Genomic DNA, 21,956 nt, shown 5'->3' on the forward strand with positions numbered 1-21,956 from the left:
ACAATCCTACTCATGCTTGACTTAAGCCGCCCAACATTCTCACCCCTCTTCCAGCCTGGGTGTTGAGCATGCACTCATTATTAGCGTTATTGTTGGACCATTAAGCTCCCATTAGTGGCCGGGTCCCACGCAGACTACCGTAGAGCTTCTCTAGGTCACAAGTTGGGAACAAGATAGCCGTGTTTGTCCCACGTATCAGTAAGGACATAATTACCTCTCCGGCGGCATGTTTAAATGGGACAATCGGATAACCTGTGACACCTATTGTTACATCAGGAAAAAGATGAAAGTCTGGCAAAAGGGCCGGATTTAGCATTACGGAAATATAGGCAATCGCCTGAGGCCCTGAGATTTCCCTGGGGCCCCACAAACGTATCGTGATAAAAAACATTTTCTTCTCTTTTAGTAATTATTTTTGTATTGGGCCACCTAATGGTGTAGAACAGTGGTCGGGAACCTATTGGATAGAGAGAGCCATAAACAAATCTTATTTTGTTTATCTTATTTCTTAAATGTTATTCACTGAGAATTTAAAAGTAAACATACCTGAAATGTGTGAATGGGGCAAATGGAGCCAGAAGAAACGTATCAAAATGTAAAACAAAATTAGAAAGGTTTAGTGTAAGGTTATCTTAGACTTTTTTTTAAGTGTGTCTGTACCGTAATCCAAGTTCATTTAAATTTGTTCTCTCTCTGACTAAATAAACGCCTTGTACACTTTTCTGGAACACTAGTGTTGAAGAATAGCAAGCCTCAGCCAAGCAATAACTCAATTGCTAGGATACAACACAGTATTTTTGATAAATACTGCTCCCATGTGGAAATTTGAAACAATACACTATACTCCTTTCAACTCTCCCACAATTTTGAGTAGTTAATTTCCTAGATTTGAGTCTCGTTATGTTAAATTTAGTGATAAACTGTAAGAACAGTACATTCAAAATAAAGCCATATCCAGGCATGATAACAATAAAAAACATTAAACACTAATTGGCATACTTTTGTATTCTTACATATCTCCTAAGTGAGATTGCTTGAGGATTAACCATTGACAGAGCTAGATGTGTACATTGAAACATTTGCATTCACTGCCAGCCCTCCCAGGTTAAATGAATTATTAGGTTATCATTAGCATCATTGTAATTAAGTTTACCCATTAATTAATACATTATTCTGTCGTGGCATGTCTCCCAAAAAAGCAACTGAAAAGCCATTTCACCTCCTAATCTTGATCACTTACCTCATAACTATGCTGAATTCTAATACTAATTGATGCAATATCCCCATTTATACTTCAATTCTTTTAGCCTTTATATAGAAACTTATTATTATGGTTTGAAAAACAGTGACAACAAACCTAGCAGGTTGGATTCCGGTTGATGTCCATAGTAGTAAATGCTTATTTTTGATAGGATAGAGAGCATCAATAGTTAGTTCTATTGTACAATGAGCGAGCGGCAAAGGTAAAATTAACTTTATAAGGATTTTTTTTGTATCAAATTAATCGAATATGACACTACCCATCAATGTATTTTTGTTCTACTAATTGAACTTTTTTTACCAAGGGAAGCTTGCATGTTTACTCAACTTCTAGAGTTTACATTAAAGTGTTAAATCTCAGCATTTTTGCTGGGTTATAAGAAACTGTTTCTTACTGTATGTTGAATTCTGTTGTGTACCAGCTCATGTGGTAGAAGACTCACTCAGAGGAGGCTTTTTGAAGCGTCAATACTCACTCATTGAACACACAAGCTGACCTAAAACTGTAACAAAAAGTGTTCATTAGTAGTTCAAAGTATCACAAACCAAACAATTTGAACATTTTTATTCCTTTCTTATTTTTTTTTTGTCACTGACAAAGGGTTGCTTGAAAAACATTCCAAAAAATAAAATTGTACCCATCTTTCCACATCATAACTACTGGCAGTCTGGATCACATGCACACACAAAAATGACGTCAATTGTTGATAATTACTGTACAAAAAAAAATGAAAAGAAACAGTGAAAAAGGGAGGTTAGATCTATGAAAACTTAAATAAAAACCTGTGATGTCCATTTTTCTGATGCTGTATGTGTGCGCTTGTGTAGTAATATGGCTACTTCCATCAAACAATGTCCCAAAAATAAGACTGATGGCAGTCAACAACGTATCAAAAAGTATAAAACTTAAAATACTATGTGGGTGGGAAAGGAACATTATGAAAACAAGACTATTGTACAAAAAAGAAGAACGAACGATTGGCTGTATGTCAAACTCAGTCAGTGGTGACTTGAGTGACCTGTGTTTCCCCCGTTTGGCTGGTGGACTGAATGAACATGGGCTGGCTCAGATCCTGACCTGCCGGCACTGTCACCTGCTGAATCTGATACAACTGCTGTAGAGCAAGAAGAGACACAGTGGTGATGGCTTAAAACCTTGTTTAAAATGGTTTGAAATTCTAACACTAATTTGCAACCTTGATTAAGATTGAATCACTGGATCAAAGTTTATCTAGTCAAGGTCATATAAATCTCTAAATCTGGTTTTGGGGGAAAAAAAGGGGAACTTAAACCATTACAGAGGTACCTCGACATATGACCAATTTGAGATACGAGTAAAATTTCGGGCAAATATTTAACTTGATATACGAGACAAATTTTGATATACGAGCAGACAGCGGATGCTCATAAGATCATCATGGGCATTATGTCTTCCCCGTAATTCCCTCGTGTAATGACTCTACGAGCACTAGGCGTAGAGTTGAATTTTTTTGTTTTATTTTTCATTTTATGTTGCGAGTACGTTGCAGTGCAGAAAAGCCCCCCCTCTCCCACTCCTCCACGAAATCAGTCTAATTTTAGTACTATTAAACACATTTTAGTTCTATTAAACAAATTTGAGTACTATTAAACACATTTGAGTACTATTAAACCACTTGTGTTTTGTTACTTTGTTAATAGATGGCGAATTAAAACAGATAAAAATGTTTTTCCAATCCATTATTCTATTTTGGGTGTTTTTTCAGAGGGTTGGAACAAATTTGTTTTTAGTTAATTTCTATGGGAAACGTTCATTTGAGTTACGAATAAATCGACATATCGAGCTCAGTCCCGGAATGAATTAAGCTCGTATCTCGAGGTACCACTGTACAGCAAATGGGAATTTAGGACACTCATTCCTAAATTCTGAACCCTGCCTTATTATTTAAAACTCCTACTAAGTTACCTGCCCATCAGTGAACTGGTTGAACTGTTGCTGTCCTGGTTGCACTTCTGTCTGTGTGATCTGAAAACACAATCACTAGTAGGTGAGACGCCAGACGACAGTAGGGCTACGATCAGAAGGCACCAAATGGTGACTACCTGCTGAGTGTTGGGGAGGGTCTGAATCTGTCCTTGCACCACCTGCGCACCAGAGACAGGTTGGGCCAGGCGGATGTACTGCAGCTGGCCAGTATTCAGCTGTACCTGCATTCAATCAACAAAGTGTCTTTAGCCTTCTAATACCGTCTTGTAAGGCATGATTTTTTATTTTCTCTTTGATATTTCAGTTCATTGGGACCTGAGGAGTGTAAAAACAAAGAATTATCTTTTTACATGATGTAGTTTTCTGAAAATAAATGATATCATAGGTGGACGACAGGCCCTTGCAGAAGGTCCCCACCTAGTGGGCTTGCTGTATGTGTGGCTCCAGTTTCTTATCTAGGTCTACAATGTCTTGTGTGTCATGTGTCTGTCATGCTACTGCAACCAAGTTTCCCAAATACGAGATGAAATATGTAAAGTTCTAACCTAACCTAGTCTATAATTTATCAATGTTGTCTTTGACAACCAAAATTGTGATGTCCACATGTGGATGCCAGCTCATTGGAGGTTAAGAACATGCTAAAACTGTTTCGTGTAACACTGTATCCTAGAAAGCCAGGCTTACTTTGGTCATATATACATATATAAAAATAATAAATGGCAAATCGGTCCAGTCTTTCAAATAAAATTTTGCGTTTGGTATCTTATAAGAAACCAGTACTGTACAGAACAATTAAAAGACTTACATTTTTTCCCCACAAAAATATTCGGTTTAAGTACATGCAATGAGTGTTTTTGGAACTACAAATTGTGTCTTTTGTCGCCTCACCGGGATTTGCTGGATCTCTCCTGTGTTGGTAATGATCTGCTGCATGACCTGCATGGTCTGACCTTGGGCCTGGCCAGTCTGGGCTTGCCCCCCGGTTGCCTGGACGATCTGCACCTGCTGGTCGCCCACCTGCATGGCCACGGGGGCACTCTGTTTAAAATGAGAGAGGTTGGTTAATGAGAAGAAATAAAACAAGACCAAAAGATGATGTCCTTGGATGAACTAGGATGGATTTGTGCCACATTGGGGAGGGTGATTAAGCAAGCGCATGTGGTGTTTACCGTTATGGGTGTGCCCTGTGATTGCACCTGCACTTGCTGTAACTGCTGCATGGTGGCACCTTGAAGCATCTGATGGTCCACAGACGTGGAGGAAGAGAACGGCAAAGCAAAAGCAAGGAAGTAAGGACGTGGGCGTGATGATAACATTTGGGAAAAAGCAAAATGACCAATGCATTTGAATGGAAAATGCCAGGAATGGGACACACAGTGATGCAGACAAAGACGGGTGCACTTTTTGAAAATTCTTCTACTAAAAGAGAAAGCCTGCATTGAAACTCTATTTTGGAAATCCTTCATACCTAGGGCTTAGAAGCCTACTTTGAAAACCTTTTTTTATTGAAACCTTACTTTGGATCCAAACTACAAATTGCTGCCATTTTCTTTATTTCATGTGATATTGTCTATTGGGAAATTAAGGAAGACAAACACAATTTGGCATAGTTTTCAATATTTATAAAATATGATGAAATCTAATATATCTTATCTAGTAAATTAGACCAGGTAAAATCTAGCTGACTGAAGTTATGCTGTTACAAATGTACAAAACTAGGCTTGAAAACCTACTAAGAAAACCTAAGTCTGCTTTATATGCTATTTTGAATCACTGTTATAAAAGTCTGACTCTGGAAACAATATATTGAAACCTTTGCCTGAACCGCTTTATCCTCACTAGGCTCGCGGGGGTGCTGGAGCCTATCTCGGCCGACTTCGGGCCAGAGGCGGGGGACACCCTGAACTGTTGGCCAGCCAATCACAAGGAGACAAACAACCATTCACACTCACACTCATACCTAGGGGCAATTTAGACCGTCCAATGAGCCAACCATGCATGTCTTTAGAATGTGGTAGGAAACCGGAGTACCCGTAGAAAACCCACGCGGGCCCGGGGAGAACATGCAAACTCTGCACAGGTGGACTGACCTGGATTAGAACCGAGTTCCCCCCCACTGTGAGGCTGACACCCTAACCCCTTGTACACTACTCATGTTTTTCAATTATTTCGTGCTTAATAACGATTGTCATCATACGGCTTTTCTTCACACTACCCTTCATTGCACTACCTTGCTTTGGACCCATTGTTTCCCTTAATTCTGCACTGATTAATCGCAAAAAAAAAATAGAAAATGCCATCCCCGAGCCCTAATTTCTATAAGCAAAATACTTCTGTGCATGAGGGACCACTCCCCAACTACATTTACATCAGCCAGTGTTTGCTTAGTGTAACTGCTTCCTTGTTAGAATTCATGCATGCCTATTTTTGTGTGAACTAACTTATGTCAATAAAGCCAGGTGCTTCTGGTTACTACTAAACCTCAGTTAAAAAAAGCCTGGACAGGCAGGTTTAGCAGTTCCTGTCTGACTACTTGACTGATACCTGTCCTTGCTGGGGCTGCGCGATGATGATCTGCCCGGGTTGGATAGCAGTGGCCGTTTGTGCAGCAGCTTGCTGGCCTTGTTGCGCACCCTGCACCTGCACAGTGCCGGGTTGCTGCGCTAGGGTGAAGTAATACTGGACCGGTTCTGCTGGGGCCACCGTCTGACGCATCTCCTCCTACACACACAAATTGGGGGTGCAAAGAGAAGGTAGTTTGTTAGTAGTCGCACCTCCCCTCTGGTGTGTTAGCGTGTGTAATCGTAGATGGGTGACACTGTTGAATAACTGATAAGTTGTCCCTGCAGGGGGAAAGAGTGATGTTGTCTGAACCAGAGATCCGTTACAAGCGCATCATAACGCGGATCAATAAGAAGAGTGATTGCTTATCTACCGTGGAAGGGAGGAAAATGTTTGTGTATTTGCAGTATTAACATAATCTATAACACTTGTTTTTGGTGGGAAGGTTAAAAAATATTTTCAAGACAATCAGTAAAGAGTTAACAAAAAAATAGGAAACTTAATCATAATTGTGAAAGGAAATTAATTGATTATAAGCTTGTAATGGTTCAATTTAGATCTTGATAAATTCATATTAATTTTTAAATAGGCCTCCACAGGAATAGAAAATGGGCAAATTATTTAATTAACCCAAAAGTTCCTATCACCATTTATTTAAGATAGCTGCTACCATGCACAATATAAAAACAACAACTGTAGATACTCCTTCTTGGAGCGTGCCAAGTGTAAATCCGTCCCTAAGGCTTCCACAAGCATCAACAAACTGAATGGATGCTGACCCATGTCCTGGCCATCACCAGGAGCGTAAACACCCCTCTCCCAGCTTCAATGACAGCACAGCTGAGAGTGTAGGATGTTTACACGCCCGGAAGATGCAAATAGCTCACGTGGCCGTCCTCTTGAGAAGCGCTTGCCCTGAAAGGATGGCGGGGAGCCGTCGCCAGATGTCAAAAGCAATAAGACGCTGCAAACATCCGACTGAAAGCCCTTGCCCCTCTGACTGACAGCTTCCAGTCAAGGATGTTTACAGCGCCTCTAAGTTGCCAACACAGGAACAGCAGTTGGGTTGGTAATCTGTTTAATAAAATGAATAAAAAAAACTACATGGAGAGAGAGAGGAATATCCTACCTGTCGTTTCGGGGGCTTCAGGTCATCTCTTGGGACAATGTCAATGAGGAAGTCAAACTGGTCAAACTTGGTTATTGCCATGGCGATGTCATTCCGCTGTGAATATGGCATACATATGAATTCTTTTAGGACTAAAAGTAAGTAAATAAGTGCTTTATTTTTGCGGCATGGCTAAAAGAACACCCAATGGCGAACATAATTTCATAAATGACACATTTGGAGCTAATAGTAAACATTACAAGATCACAAATGACTTTTATATGATCTACAATGGCTCACAGCTAGGAAGATTCATCGATAATGAATTATTTTCAAAATTAATCAACTATTTTTTATACTGTATCATTAAGGCACATAGTAAAAAAAAATCCTAACATTGAAGAATGGAAATAGGTAAAATTCAATCTTTTGCCTGGTGACAAAAGAAGTCTCTTCTCTCAATTATGGGAGAAAATATTCAGTGTTATGAAAAATAGGTCACTATGCTCTAAATCAATCACACTGAGTAAGTCAATTAATGAGTAAACTGACAAGCTTATCGTTATTTCTGTCATGAACATTTTCTTGTGTAAAATGACTGCCTTGGCTTATAACAAAAGGTTGGGAAACAGCTAGAGGGGGATCGCAAAAGTGGCTAAATAGAGCAATCCAAATCGCTAAATTGGCAACATTTGCTGCCTCTTTGAATTTAGCTCCACTCTGATCACAGCCAGCTAAGTGAATTCAACTAAGGACAGGCATTTAATTACAATATGAAATCCACAAAAACTTTTTTTTTTAAATCACCTCCCACCCAAAAAAAAACATTACTGTACAAAACTACAGTGGCAATTAGTTTTAATGGTTGAGGTCAACTTTTTTTTAGAAGGGGAAAACTATACAGACTCTGTGATTGCTATACATCTCTTCCAATGTTCACAGCCGAGTGCCGCCTCTGTGGAATTTTCCACAGGATATTGGCTGTCAGAACCCCCTCCATTGTGACCCACCCAGCACTAGGGGAGCTATTTATAGCTACTACTTGATTAATATCTGGCTACACCGGGTCACAAATTTACACTTGTTCCATTGATAAGCGTTGCTGTGGTGACCCGGAATGGCATTACATGCACGTGTATTCAGGAAAACCTGTCTGTGGCTATAAGGAAGCTAATTTTCAGCAAATTAAAACAGTTTCTTGTGTTTTAATATAAAAAGAATACAATAACTAAACAGCCAAATTGGAAAAATCACGGGTTAACTACTTACTGTTCACACATTTTATTCTGTAGGGTGTACCAACTATTTTATCTATGAGTTACCAAGACTATGTGAATCCTGGAAAAGTCACAATAACAATCAAAATGTACAGAAACGTTGTGTCATGTCAATGTGGAAGGAGACCGGAGTCCCTGGAGGAAACCCACACAGGACTGGGAAGAACATGCAAACTCCACACAGGTGGATTGACCTGGACTTGAGCCCAGGACCCCAGAGCTGTGAGGCTGATACGCTAACCCTTTCATCCGCCCGTATTTTGTCACCTTGCGTTGGATTTGAGTGTGTTTTAAGAGGGAATGAAAATAAGAGAAACGTGAAAAGAGGCCACCTGTTGACCAGTACAACCAGGAAGTGTGTCCGAGTCTCTGGATGCAATATAGCATGAGATACACATTACACAGGTATCAAAGCTGATATTTTAATGATCGGCCGCATTATTTTATATAGCATCATATCCGTTTATCTATTCTCTAGTTTGAAATAAATGACCGTATCGGATGCATTGTTTTGCGTTATGGCGTTTCATCTTTGTAACCTTGCCGTTTCGTGCATGTCAAGCCTAATTTGTGCATATATAACGTATAGTATGTGTTATTTCTCCATTGTAAGAACTGCATCTTAAAGTGTCTATCTTGAGGCTTTAATATTATTCTAAAATGTAGTTTGTTTGTCAACAGAAAAAAAATCTCCATTGATTTTAGCTCTGATACATAATCATTCACTGCCAACCAAAATGGTTTAGATGTCCATCCCTGTCCAATGATAGACTTTACAGGAGAGATGAACTTGATAATGCAGTACGTCACACACTAAATGTATTTGATTGAGTAAAGGTCCACTTAAGTAATTTGTCTGAGATATATTTGCTTATAATTGAATTCCTCATTAGGACAATGTCAAGCAAAAAGGTATCATTTCCAAACTAAGTCACAAGCTTTAAACTTTCCAACCATAGTCTGATGAACGTGATAACGTTGTACCTGCATCACACCACACTAAAAAACACACATGCACACGCAGACACGCTAATCTCCACGAGGTATGTGAATGGATAAAGTGGACTTAAAGGCTTTCATGTTCTGCTTCACAATTTTCCCTTCTTAACATCCTGGTGAGACGAGCTCTGAGTTGACTTCCCAACTGTTCCCATTGCTCCCACCATACCCTTCCATTACAACAACCAGCACCCTGCCTCCCCCTTCGCGCCGTTCCCAGAGTCCGGCTTATTCAATTTCGGGCCCAAATGGCAGCGTGGGGTGAGCAGAAAGTGGGTCAGTGGCATCCGACTGGCTTTCAGAATCAGTGAAGGGAGTGAGAAGTGAAGGCAGAGTCATTCCTCAGGGGGGATGGCTGGTATGAGGCCCCCTTTTGCATGACCATGTACACTGTCACCAGCCCTCAGTGAACCGCAATAAAAGCAATGTGTGCTTTTGTTGAACGCAAAAGAAAGCTCTGCCAAGTACCTTATGAAATAGGAGGAACAACTACAGTATGGACGAAGACTGACCTGTAGCGTGCGCCGCTTGTTATCCTCCGTGTGGATCCATGCTCGAAGAGTGAGCTCAGTGATGAAGATCTGTGCCGCTTTGGCGAACAGCACGGGAGCCTCGGCACTGATCATCTGCACAATTGGTGAAAAAAATATAGTGTAAAAAGTGAAACCGATCTGTACAGTTCAATATGAAAAAACTTAAGTGATTAGAAAAATGTATAAAAGTTAATTGTCACATTTTGCTGACAATAAGTCACTTTGTTCATTGGCTGGACCTGCAACTAATACTAAAGTGTGACTTGTACAGGTATTTTTTCCTCCTGTTATGTTGTTTTTTTTAGACTATAATAATATGAAAACTTAACAAATGCTCAATTAAAACATAGTTCCCCATTTTATTATTGTTACTTTACCGTATATTTGTTTTTGGTTTTTGATAAAAATCTAAAATTGTCCTCCCAAAAATATGACTTAAACTCCAGTGTGACTTATTGTTTTTTCCTCTTCAATGTGTATTCTTTGGTTGGTATGACTTATTATCCCAAAAATATGGTCTACAGCTATACATATTTTGCTAGGAAAGACAACAGCACCCACAGTGACAAATAAGAAGTCTAAGAACTGATTGCTCGGAACTATTTTCTTGCGATTTTTCAAAGATAGTAATTTTAAAATTTTGGAAGGGAAGTTTAATGCTACAGAAAGCAACCATTTAAGCATAGACTTAATACACTGTACAGTGACAAAGCTAAAGTATGGTTAAAAAAAAACAAGAAAAGACTTGAGTGTTGATAACCCTTCAAAAAACAACTCTTCATAATAAGTTGGTAGGTTAAATTGAAGAATGAAGCCTTTTAACGTCTCTAAAATACATTAAAAAGGGGAAAAAATAAGTGCACAAGCAAAACAAGGCATTACAATATTTAATCTCTCAAAACAACCACAAAGCTAAGTAAATAGCGCAAATCTAGTGTGATAGCTACCTTGAACAGAAAACAAATATTGGACACCTAGTGTTTGACCTGGACAAATTCAAATGTAAGATAACAATTGAAATCTATAATCGTTAAAAACTACTTTTTTTTTTTTTTACATTTTATCATCTTACAGCAAGGAAGCTATAACTGACGTTTTTTGTAGCTCCATCACTACGTAATATAAGCAGCTGAAGGCTTTAAAGGAGCAGTGAGAACTGCCGAATTGCGGCTCCCAGAAGGGTCTCGCTGTCCTCATATATACGCCAGTGATCTCCTGATCTCTTTACTGCTTTTAAGCCGCTGCTTAACAGGAGAGGACGGTGCTCTTGACACGACATGGGCCGCGTTCCGCTCGCGGTCCGAGCCGATAATCCAGCAAAATAAATCGCCCGCCACGTGGTATGTGCCCTCTTCCCATAGAAAAATCTTGTATTGGTTTTGTTCTTTTACCTTCACATCTTCATCTAGCTTCATGATTTTCTTGATTCGCGCTAAAGGCAACTCCTGCACGCGAAAGTCCTTCTGGAATCAAGAAACGAGTTTAGCAAAGGGAAAAAAAAACCAACCAATTAGTGATTTTTGGCTTGTATGCAACGGCTGACTTACAACAGTCAGGTTCCGGATCTCCTCCATGACGCGAGGCCAGAAGGACTGAAGTGTCTGCTGGGCATCGCTGCCGCCAGCACCAAACGAATCCGCTGACATGATCTGGAAAGCTGTGTGGAAAGAATAGAAACAATAGCATAAGTACAGTTTTGTTTCTATGAAAGGATATTGACTCTCTTTTGCAGTGGGTAGCACATCATAAAAGAATTTCAGAAAGTAATCCCAGACCATAAATGACACATGGATCTTTCACACGAGCACAGCCAACATATTTGTTATGTCCCCATGACTATGTAGTCAAATCGGTATCCACCTTCACACTCCCAAATGTGTGTTGGTACCCTTTAAACACATTCATGGTAGCGGCAGAGAATGTTTTAAACTTCACCCTATTTTCTCCTACTTTGTGAGAATTCCAGTTGCGGAAGTAAGTTTTAGTTTTCCAAACACTTGAGTTGTTAAAACCTCTGTCACAGGTTTCCGCTATCCATTTAACAGGTGATAATTGCACGTTGATGGCTCATCTTTTCCACCCATAAAGCACCGGGCCCTCCCACAAAGAACTCAGCAGCAACTGTCAAAAGATTTGACAGGCAGTTTAAAAAGGTTTGAAGCTTGTCATCATCACCTTCTAATTGAGCACCACCTATCAAGACGGCAAATGTTCCAGGGTGCAATTTTAAAATGTAGCCTTCCCCTTGGTTTCTTTTAACATTCTAAAAGGCACGGTGTCCTGGAATGAACCTAAATGTTCAGTGGCATAACAAACACAACGCGTGGCATCGTTTAAGCGGCTATGTCGAACACGCCGGGGTCATATACCATCACAACATACTATTAATATCCTCATCTCATTTTTAAAAATAAGTCTTGAACATGCTTCTATTCTTGTCCTGGTGGGATTGTCACTATCTACCCACATAGCTGGAGCTCCTCGCCTAGCGTGTTTCGGATAGGAACGATGCCACCGTGTTCAGTCGCAAAGAACCCGAGTAACATGTTCACAGAGTGCCGTTGGGGTTAGGAAGACGCTAAAGGAGGGGGGATTGGGGGTGTCTGAAAGAGGATCCAGCAGGTTACTACGGCATGTGAGGAATCTCTTTGGGGAATGTGGGGGTGTAGCATGTCTGGGCACGCACAACTACCTAGTGTCTGGATCGCAGTCTCGCTCTCAAGAGATAGAGTCGCCTTTGCCTGAGTTTGCGCCACAGTGCCACAGGCTTTAATACGGGACAGGGATGAGACAGACACAACCGGGGGTGCTTTGACGTGACTGGTAAGCTATGTGGGTCAAAACTCTTCCCAAAAGCAGAAATTTCCTCAAGACTGACAAGTCTGTATGGTATTTTCTCGCATATAAGCTGTAATTGTAACTCTAAAAAAATGATGACTGAATCCAGGGTACGCTTATATGCACACAAGACTTACAATATTGCTATACTTTTTTTTCATCAGTAGATGTCGGCAAAATAACATTGACTATTTTATAGTTATTTTCTGTTTTGCAAGAAGAAAACAACCATTGCTAGAGGAATTAGTCAGGAGTTAGTAAACTTGCTTTTGATATTGACCCTAATAATGTGCTTTTGATTCATACACTATTTGAGAATTATCATGTGCGATGATTTTTAAGTAACACATTTGTACTCCTTATTAAAACCATGAATATACAGGTGAAAATTATGAATCAGGGGGTGCCCTATACACAGGAAATTCTAAAATTCACGTTTTTAAGGCAGTTTAAGGGTGCGGCTTATACATGGGGACGGCTTATATGCGGGAAAATTACCGTACTTCTTTTGCGGTTAATATTGTACAGGCCCTAGGTCAGAAAATTCCCTACTAGAATGTCATGGGTGCTATTGAACTTTGCAGCAACCTGAATGAATGCGACAGAGAGGCTGCTGTAGTGATCAATGGCGTCACTTGTGGCTGCCATGACAGTCGAGTGATTGACCTTGAAAAAAGCTCGCCGTGCGCGCTCATCCGCTCAATTTCAAACTCGACTGAAACGCGGCTGCAAAGTACGCTGATCCACGACGTCTTCCGGCATCCGGGATTCCAAGGGCAACAAGGCGAGAGAAGAGCTTGTTTGTCCCGGCCGGGAGAGGCGGTTAAATCAGCAACTGGTCTCGTGGTGATCCCGAACAAAATGGCCTTGTCCCTGAGCGTGCCTGCCAGGCAGGGCGAGTCGCTTTCCCTCGCGTTAAACATGAACAATCGAGTCCATTAGCGTCAGAAACTAGCCTTTAATGTCCCAACAATGACATGGTGGGAAACAATAGCAAAATGTCAACACGTTCGGATTCTTTCTGTGATCTTTTTTAAACTTTACTCCAAATAGTCATAGAGGATGAAACAAGTGCAAAAACGGCAACCCAACACAAACACTAAGGAAATATGTCAGATAAGTTTTAATTCAACAGTATGTTTTTATCATTTTTTAGTGATAATGCTTCCTATTTCTCGTTTCTGTGAGAGATATTCAAAACCTTACGAATTAGATATATTAATGCACTACAAGTATTGCTGATATCATGCTGTGTACAATCCATTAGATGGTAGAAGGCATATTTTACCTAAGTTGGCACTTGTAGTCGTTTACACAAGATAAATAGTTTGGAGGTATTTTGTAAATATTCATGGTGATTTTGGATCAATTGAGATGAGGAAAAACTGCGTTATATCAGACTGTCCTAATGCAAAATTGCACAATTAAAATCACCCTTAGTGACGTCTGAAACTGTCGGAGAGGTGACGATTGCCCAAAACAGAACAGAAGTGAAAGAAGTGCCAATTTTCTCAGTACCTTTTTATAGAAACAGAACGTCAACATTGAAAAAGGCGAAATAATTCATATGCTGCGAATATGTAGTCAACTTATTTCTTAAAAATGTTGACCAATATTTACTGCATAACATTTAGCCCTTGAGATTTTTCCCCAATATTCCCTTTTTTAAAGTTTATCCATGCTTCGAAAGATAGAAAAAATATAAATAGCTATAGGTAGAGCTGGGCGATAAAATGATAACGATACGTATCATGAAATAAATTTTATCAATGATATTAAAAACTTTTGATAAAAATTCTATCATTTTAAACTGCAATTACGCCACCCAGCCACCACGTAGAATGGGGGCGCTGTTGCAATATCAACGCCAGTTTGAGACCAAGTTGATTTTTTTTAATTTCATATTGCACAGCAACTTTTGGTTTGAAGGCAAATTCATAAAAATAAAGCAGGTTGTATTCTTTACTTTTCATAGTGTAAGGAGGGATTTGTCTTATCTTATCGCACAAAAGAACAAAAATATTTTCAAAACCATCATATTTCATAGACTCTATTCTTATAAAGTAAGGTAACATAGTTATCTTCATATTACAATAAGGAGGAAAGTGATGTATTTATTGTTATCGATAGACTGCATTTTTTAAAATCGTGATAACAATTTTTTTCATATCTCCCAGCTCTAGTTATAGGTAAATAAAACATTTTGAAGGATTGTAAATAATGAAGCATATGTTTGCACAACATTTTCTTCTTGTGCTTTTCCAATATAAATCGCAGACACGAAAACAGACTAAATTAAATTTGAAAAAAAAATGAAAAACGCCTATTCCTGTCCATAATGTCAGTTTTTCCACCATAGCTTAGCTTCTTTGCCTATGTCGGCGTAGAGTGAAGGACATCTATCATCTCCTCTTCCCTGCAGCACCGCCATTATCGTCCTTTCAGGTCGCAGAGAAGCTGCGGTGTAGGGTTTCCGCTTGCTGACGTTTATCCTCAACCTTTACGACTTTCACCTGACACCTCTTCTTCTTAGAGAAAGTCAATGCTGCTGCGCTGAATCAGCAGCAGTGCTAATGTTTCTTTCCAGTGGGACATCGTGCACCCACAGTCTCAATACAGCCTGCCAAGATAGCGGCAAACCCTGACGTGGCATTAACATTTTGTCGTAAGTGTACTAAAAATTAAAGGAATTATATCAATTAAATCATTAAGTTTCACTCCATTAATTGTTTTGTGGTTAATTAACAAATGAGCTGATGAGCGTGCCAAGTGTCATTTTATTTATTTATTTATTTATCTTGCGCTAGCATGGTGACCAAAGAAATACAAGTTTAAAAACATTCAAAACATGCACAATAATGTACATGGAAATGACTTTTTTTTTCCAGAAAAAAAGTGTAAAATGTATTATACAACTTTGCAGATATATTATTAAATCTATGATTTTTTAATTTAGAGGTACATGCAAGACTTTGTTGCTTGGATTATTGTTCAATTCCCTCAAAAAGTAAAAAAGCCACCAATAATTGGGTAAAATTGTATAAAAAATTAGTATTTTTTTAAAGCAGGTTTTCCCCATTTGAAACTGGATAATTTACAAAAATATATTAAAAAATAAGTAAACTGTGCCTACCGAACCACATTTAAATGATAATGTCTTTTTTGGGAGCCAATTATTTCCCCCCAAATTACACCCAATTTCTGTTTTTGCTTTTTTAAACTTTGTAATGTCGCAATGCTAGTTACCTAGTTTTCTTTGCTTCTTGAAAATGATAACCAACCATGCCCAGTAAAAAAGGGTTTTATGCACGCAAACAAAAACGTAATTTGAACCAAATTCAACGAGTTAAATTTGAAAGTAACCAATGCGAAAACACGTGTGAGCTGAAAGGGCGATCTGCTCCGAAAATAGCCTCATTTATTTGCTGCAACGAGTTATGACAAAATCCTGACTGGAGACGGACGGCTTCCTTCCTCTCTCGCTACGACCTCAAATCGACCTTCCTGATGGTGACGATTGAAATGAGGTCTGCGGAGAGTGGAAACAAAAATGTGTCGCCGTGATTGCTATGCGCTAAAGCTACTGTCAGATGTTGACCTTGAAAGACGTGTTCACAAACAGAGTAACCAATCCAAAATGAGGGGTCAATCATCTACTACCGAAAAAAAAAAACAAGTTCCCAGGAGGTAATTATAGATTAACTACAAGACCCTGCATGGGTTCTATGGGTATTTTAGGACACAAAACCATCTATTCTTCAAACTTTGCCCTTGGTCCTGCATTTGAGAGAAACTCCAGGAAGTGCTCGTCACTGATCCGTCAAGGTCATTTGCCAGAACAGAACGTGACGACGTAGGGTTGCGGGGGGAAATGAACTAGATTGGATGTTAGATCAAGAGGGGTTTTGTACTGGAGTACTATGGTGAACCCAAACTTGAATTAGTTAGCACACAGCTAACAGACCCAAGCAACCCCCCTCCCGTTTTTAGCTTTCACTTCCTCCACATACTTCCTCACATTCTTGTGACCTTCATCCAACGGCAGGCCGCTGAGGAAGAGGAGGCGGGATGAAGGAAGGGGGAGGAGGGCTAAGCTACCTGCCAAGGGCAAAGGGACGCAGCACTTGCATTGACCTCAACGTTGCGGGCCGCCACCGCTACCACAAACATTCACATCCAAACCATTGAGATGTTAGATTCAACTTAGAGCTGGGTTATTTTTAGTCTTGCAAACTGTTGTCAAAAAAAAGCAGTGGAAACTTTCAACAAGAGCGAGAGAACAGGAATGGAGAGTGAAAGGGGGCAAGCGAGGGAAAGCGGCGCCCTCCAAAAAGATTCCATCACAAGAGATCAGATCAAACCACTAGCCTCCTGTGCCTGCCCCCTTTCTCTCCTCACCCTTCCAAAGCCCATCTGGAAGGCTGGCAGTGTTGGGGGGGGAGTCGTGGGGGGTGGAGGTCACTGCAACCAGCTGCACCTCCAACCCTCAACAACCGCCACCCACCCCAACCTTTGCGTGTCCCTTTAAGATGGATGCCGCTGTGTCAGCGGATGACGCCGGTGTGTAAACAAGGACATTTGAAAAGATGAGGGTCCCAATTTACTTATGTGAAATGCGTAAATATTAACGTTTGGGGCTGTAATTACTGTCAGTACTTTGTTTAGTGACAAACAATGACAGAAGGGCAAGACAACGTCAAAAGCATTTTTAGGAGGAACAATTTATTTGGTGTTTTTCTCAAATATTTCTATATAGAACAAAAATTTAGTATTTCAAAAATATTTTGTCTATTTATATGTTTGTTGCCGTATGTACCAAAATACTTCAATTTGATACCATTTCTGTTGATTATTATATTTTAATTCTATGTCAGTATTTTTTCTGCTTTATTCTGGACTATACATTTAATCTTGTGCATTTTACATGATATTATTTTCACATTTTTTTGTATTTTTTTTACTTGATTTTTAACTAATCAAGTCTATTTTTTCCTATTATCCAGCTTCTGTGCATTGTTTTCCAAAATGTCGACTATTTAAAGAAAAGGGTGGACTAAAACCTGTATTGCACTTACAGGTATTTCATATTTTTATTTTGCAAATGAACAGTATTCATAACATTGTTGGGGTAGTGATGACATCAGAACACAACAAGTGACAGCCTCAAGAGCAGGCTGCTGTTCCAACTCAAGGACACAACTCAGGACAGGACAGCGTCATCACTACCGGAGGCAAGAACAGTTACCAGTGCCTCTCTGTCATTTTGTTTATTGTTAAATATGTATTTCCAGTGGTCGCACTCACCCGCGTGCCCTTCATGGTGGATGGTCCGTCCCGTGTTGATGGAGAGGAGGGGGTGCAAAGGACGCTATTTGAGTCTCCTTGCAGCAAGAACTTCCTTCCGAAAATGCACTCTCGCATCGGTGCAAGGTTGAAACCAAACTCTTTTTAAGCTCTTCTCTGTGTCCCTCCCCCATATTTTTGTTTAAAAACAAAAAAGAAAGACTGTTAGAGAGCAGTACCAGTCCGACTCCTGACTCGAACCACTTTGCCTTTAACGTTGGCCCAAGCAATCAATCCAGCTTGCTACGTGAGACCACGGCCCCGCCTCCTAGCCGACGACAGCCAGAAGCCCTGCACTATCATTGGCTGGCTAAGCACGTCCGTCATTCCCTCTTTTCGGCCCGCCCCTTCTGCGTTGATGGCCAACTTCCTGCTCTAAGTTACCTTGAGCAGCAGCGTTAGGGGTCAGAGGGAAAAAAAGAGGGAAGATAGAAGCGCAGAAAAGAGAAAAGTGAGCTAAAAGCCTTAAGCGAGATGCGCGGCAAGCTTGTGCCGGCTTGTCTTTTTTTGCATTGTCCTCTTCAGTGACCCCCTTCTCCCCCGCCCTCCGCCACTCGTCCCTTTGCCTTCCGCGCGCTGCTCCGTCTGTGGCTGCGCTCTTATTTACAATGTCAAAGTAGACGTCTCCCTTTAGCCCCGCCTTCGCAGTCGCGCCATTAGTCGGTCAGGGAATGTCGTCATGGACGCGCTCACTGCTCATTGGTCGGCTGGGGTGCCAGTGCGGGCTGCCGCGTGTTGCGTGCGCAAGATTTAAAGTACAAGCGCACGCCGTCTACACACATACACAAACAGACACTTTGTCCTTGCTTTCTCATTCATCCTTGCGGACGCAGGTACAACATGGCAGTTATCGAGATCAATTTGATTCATAAGAACATGAACACTGTAAAGTACATTTTGCACTTTGCTATGATTGCACTGATAAATGTCAAGTTGAATATTCTCTCAAAGGTAAGTGAAACAGGTAAATGATAAACCGTGATAAAAGTCAAACGGTTAGTGGCTCCTTGGTTTAGAGGTTTTTCTTAAAACCTAGGTGAGAAAATTAATCGCACATGCATATGAACCCAGTTCTGGGGTCCTGGGTTTGAATCCAGATTGGTCCTCCTGTGTGGAGTTTGCATGTTCTCTATGTGGGTTTTCTCTGGGTACTCCAGTTTTCCCCCCACATTCCAAAAACATGCATGGTGGGCAAGTTGGACACTCTGAATTCAGCTGGCCACCAATTCAGGGTGTCCTCCATCCTAGCCCAAAAAAAAAAGAATAAAGCAAAGTTGTATTAACCACACCCGGAAACTTAAGAAATGGTGTGTCATGGAAAGTACAATGTGTGTAATTCATTTCCTTGTGAAATAAATGATTCATATTTTTAAACAAAAAAAACTCTACATTGTCTTTTTTGCACTATTTTCAATATCCCATTAAGCTTTTGCAATTCTGATTATTGCATGGGCCAATCCCAATGCAATTTTTCTACTCACATTACGCAATTGTTCTGACTCACAACATCCCCAAAATGCATTAAATTAAATCTAATTTTGATGTCAGTGGAGCTGACACGTAAAACTATGATGCTATGGTCAGGGAAGCTAATGCAATCAACGGCTACGAATACCTTCTGTGCTATTCATGGAAAAACATATTTTTAGACACGTGCGGAGGAAATGAAGAATCCCGATAGCAACTCTCTAGCAGACAATGGTCTTCGTTGTTGGGTGGTATGTGCACCTCAAAAACAGAAACCGTCACCTCAGGACAATAACACTGAACGGGACTCATGCTTGTTGTCCCATGTTGTGTCATCAGTCGCTAATATACAGGGCATAAAAAATACACTTATTTTTGCATTCTGCATACAATTAATCATGTACACAAATCCAGTTATTCCACATTTACTCAAATAAATATTGTATCTTGGAGCTGATCATTGAAGTCTTTCCATAATCAATGATCAAAATAATTTATCTCCCACTCCTACGTTCTTATACTATGGTAATAACACATAACAGAAGATTCCGCCACTTCTCTGAGAAAGGCTTCAGAAACTGTCCGAGTCATAAGAAACAGGGTAGGCAAAAGCAAGCAAGACAAGAAAAATGAGTCAAAACTCTCAAGATGTCCCCATTTTTCTATTTGGGTGACGAGCACAGGGACCGACGGGCCCACTGGTTGGTCCCATGTGTGTCCAACATGGCCGCCCCTGAAAAAGACACCTGGCAAGGTCACAGCGGACGGCAGACCTTCCCATGACCTGCAGCAACACCGTGTTTGGAGATAAACACGGAGCAGACAGATTGGACCTTTTCATAAACACACACCATGAAGGCAAAGCCAACATTCAACTACTCACATAACAGATGTTTTTGGACCAAAATGTGTGATTCAGTGGACTCGTCTCATTTTTAATAAATTCGAGCAATCTAGCCATTACATACCTCACAATGTTCATCGATTAATAACAAGGAATCACACCGCACACTGTTTAGTATTTATATATACAACAAATTAATAGCACTTCTATAAATTACAACGGAAAATGGAGTTACAAGATGAACAAAAAATATTTAATTATCCTAATTATTATTGAAATATTGTTTTCAGATTTTTTTTAAAGATTTTTTTTAAGTTCACAAAATACTAGTATGATAAAGTACAATTCTACCGGTGCCATTTTTATAAATGTATTTTTATATTTACGTATAAAATATAACTACATACAAATTTTTCTATTTACGAAAATATTTCTGGAACTAATTAATTTCATAAGTAGAGGTATGACTGTATTGCAGTAACTTTTTCAGATACTTTATTATATCAACATTTCATGGGTGCATTTCCCTAATATTTATAAATATTGCCAATTTGTTTTCTAAACATGACATTTTACTTTAGTCTCGTATTTATTATTTTTCTCCTGTTTATTGTATTTTTGCAGTATTAGTACTTATTGGGAAAGGGATTTTTTTAGGATGGGTGACAGGTCAGCTGTTACATCAGTCTGTCATTTTATATTACTTCCTAATAAGCTGTTGTGATTCTTTTATTTAGGATACAATGAACCCAGAAATGCATTATTATGACACAAGCATTTATTAGCACGTTATTCCCCAGTTTGTTGCATAAGACGTGTCAACTGCGGAGACTGCACATTTGCTATAAACAAACCAGTACATCATCACTGTGACCTTGCGCTTGTCTTGGCTTACCAACATAAGTCAAACTGCTGACGTTATTCAAACATGGACAAAATGCAAAGGGAAAAAACGAGACTGCAGATAACTTGACAAAATTCGACAAGGACGAAGAGACCAACTGTAGGTCAAATCAACTACAGTGTAACACCACAAAAACAAAGGAGTATTGAAGGGTTAGCAACGTTAGCTACTACACTATGCTCTTGTGGCTCGCGGGAGCTAACATGAAAGCCTACAAGTTTATGTTAGTACGTCGCAGCCGCCATCACCAAGTGGGAAGTTGTTAAAGCTTCACTCTGGTCCGGGCAAGACGGAGACCTAACCAATAAAGACAACGTTTGGATGTGTCATTCAGACCAATCAAACCTCGGACTACATTCCACCAATCAAGCTTTGTAGGGGGCCAATGCTCCCTCGAAAGGCAACTGACGCCATTCGGGCTCCCGCCAAAGCAGCCCGCTATATCGACTTCTCATTGGCGACTTGAGCCAAGATGGAGGAACACAGGCGTCAGTTTCATACGCGGGACACCCAATAAGCGCCTCACAAAGCGCGGGGAAGGAAATGGCGCCGCTGTTCATCTCGCCCCAAAACAATCGTCTATTGGTTAAGAATGAGCACATGAACACAGGCGAAATATTCAAGTCCCCACACCCTCGGTAGCGTTTGTAGCGGCGTCAGAAAAATAGATTACAAATTTGTGTACTCACTTTCTTGTATGGATGTCGAAGCGAAGACCGGCGCAGCCGTATTATTTATATTATTAAGCTAGCAGAAGTATAACAAGATGGCGGTGGCCCGAACAGAAATAGGCTGTGGCGCGCGGTGTGATGACGTCACCATCCACGGACTGACAGCAAGCCTTGCTGTAGTTAC

At 40.2% G+C, this 21,956-nt stretch overlaps 1 protein-coding gene across 6 annotated transcripts; it reads right to left on the bottom strand.

Moving 5' to 3' along the window:
• Nucleotides 1-1,810: 1,810 nt before the first annotated feature.
• Nucleotides 1,811-21,921, bottom strand: nfyc (nuclear transcription factor Y, gamma). Of its 6 annotated transcripts, none has more exons than XM_077743804.1 (11): nucleotides 21,791-21,921; nucleotides 11,253-11,362; nucleotides 11,097-11,165; nucleotides 9,685-9,798; nucleotides 6,918-7,013; nucleotides 5,771-5,947; nucleotides 4,396-4,464; nucleotides 4,115-4,264; nucleotides 3,343-3,447; nucleotides 3,206-3,265; nucleotides 1,811-2,375 (listed from the first exon to the last, which is right to left on the bottom strand). In XM_077743804.1, the coding sequence occupies exons 2-11, from the start codon at nucleotides 11,349-11,351 to the stop codon at nucleotides 2,256-2,258; spliced, it is 1,059 nt and encodes a 352-aa protein (XP_077599930.1). In that variant the 5' UTR covers nucleotides 11,352-11,362; nucleotides 21,791-21,921; the 3' UTR covers nucleotides 1,811-2,255. The 6 variants fall into 6 exon arrangements, with proteins under 6 accessions (XP_077599930.1, XP_077599928.1, XP_077599932.1 ...); XM_077743802.1 differs by having other exon boundaries at nucleotides 11,097-11,168; XM_077743806.1 differs by lacking the exon at nucleotides 21,791-21,921 and adding an exon at nucleotides 17,848-18,484.
• Nucleotides 21,922-21,956: the final 35 nt, after the last annotated feature.

The sequence above is a fragment of the Stigmatopora nigra genome, chromosome 21 (genome assembly GCF_051989575.1).
Source record: "Stigmatopora nigra isolate UIUO_SnigA chromosome 21, RoL_Snig_1.1, whole genome shotgun sequence".
Classification (NCBI taxonomy): domain Eukaryota; kingdom Metazoa; phylum Chordata; class Actinopteri; order Syngnathiformes; family Syngnathidae; genus Stigmatopora; species Stigmatopora nigra.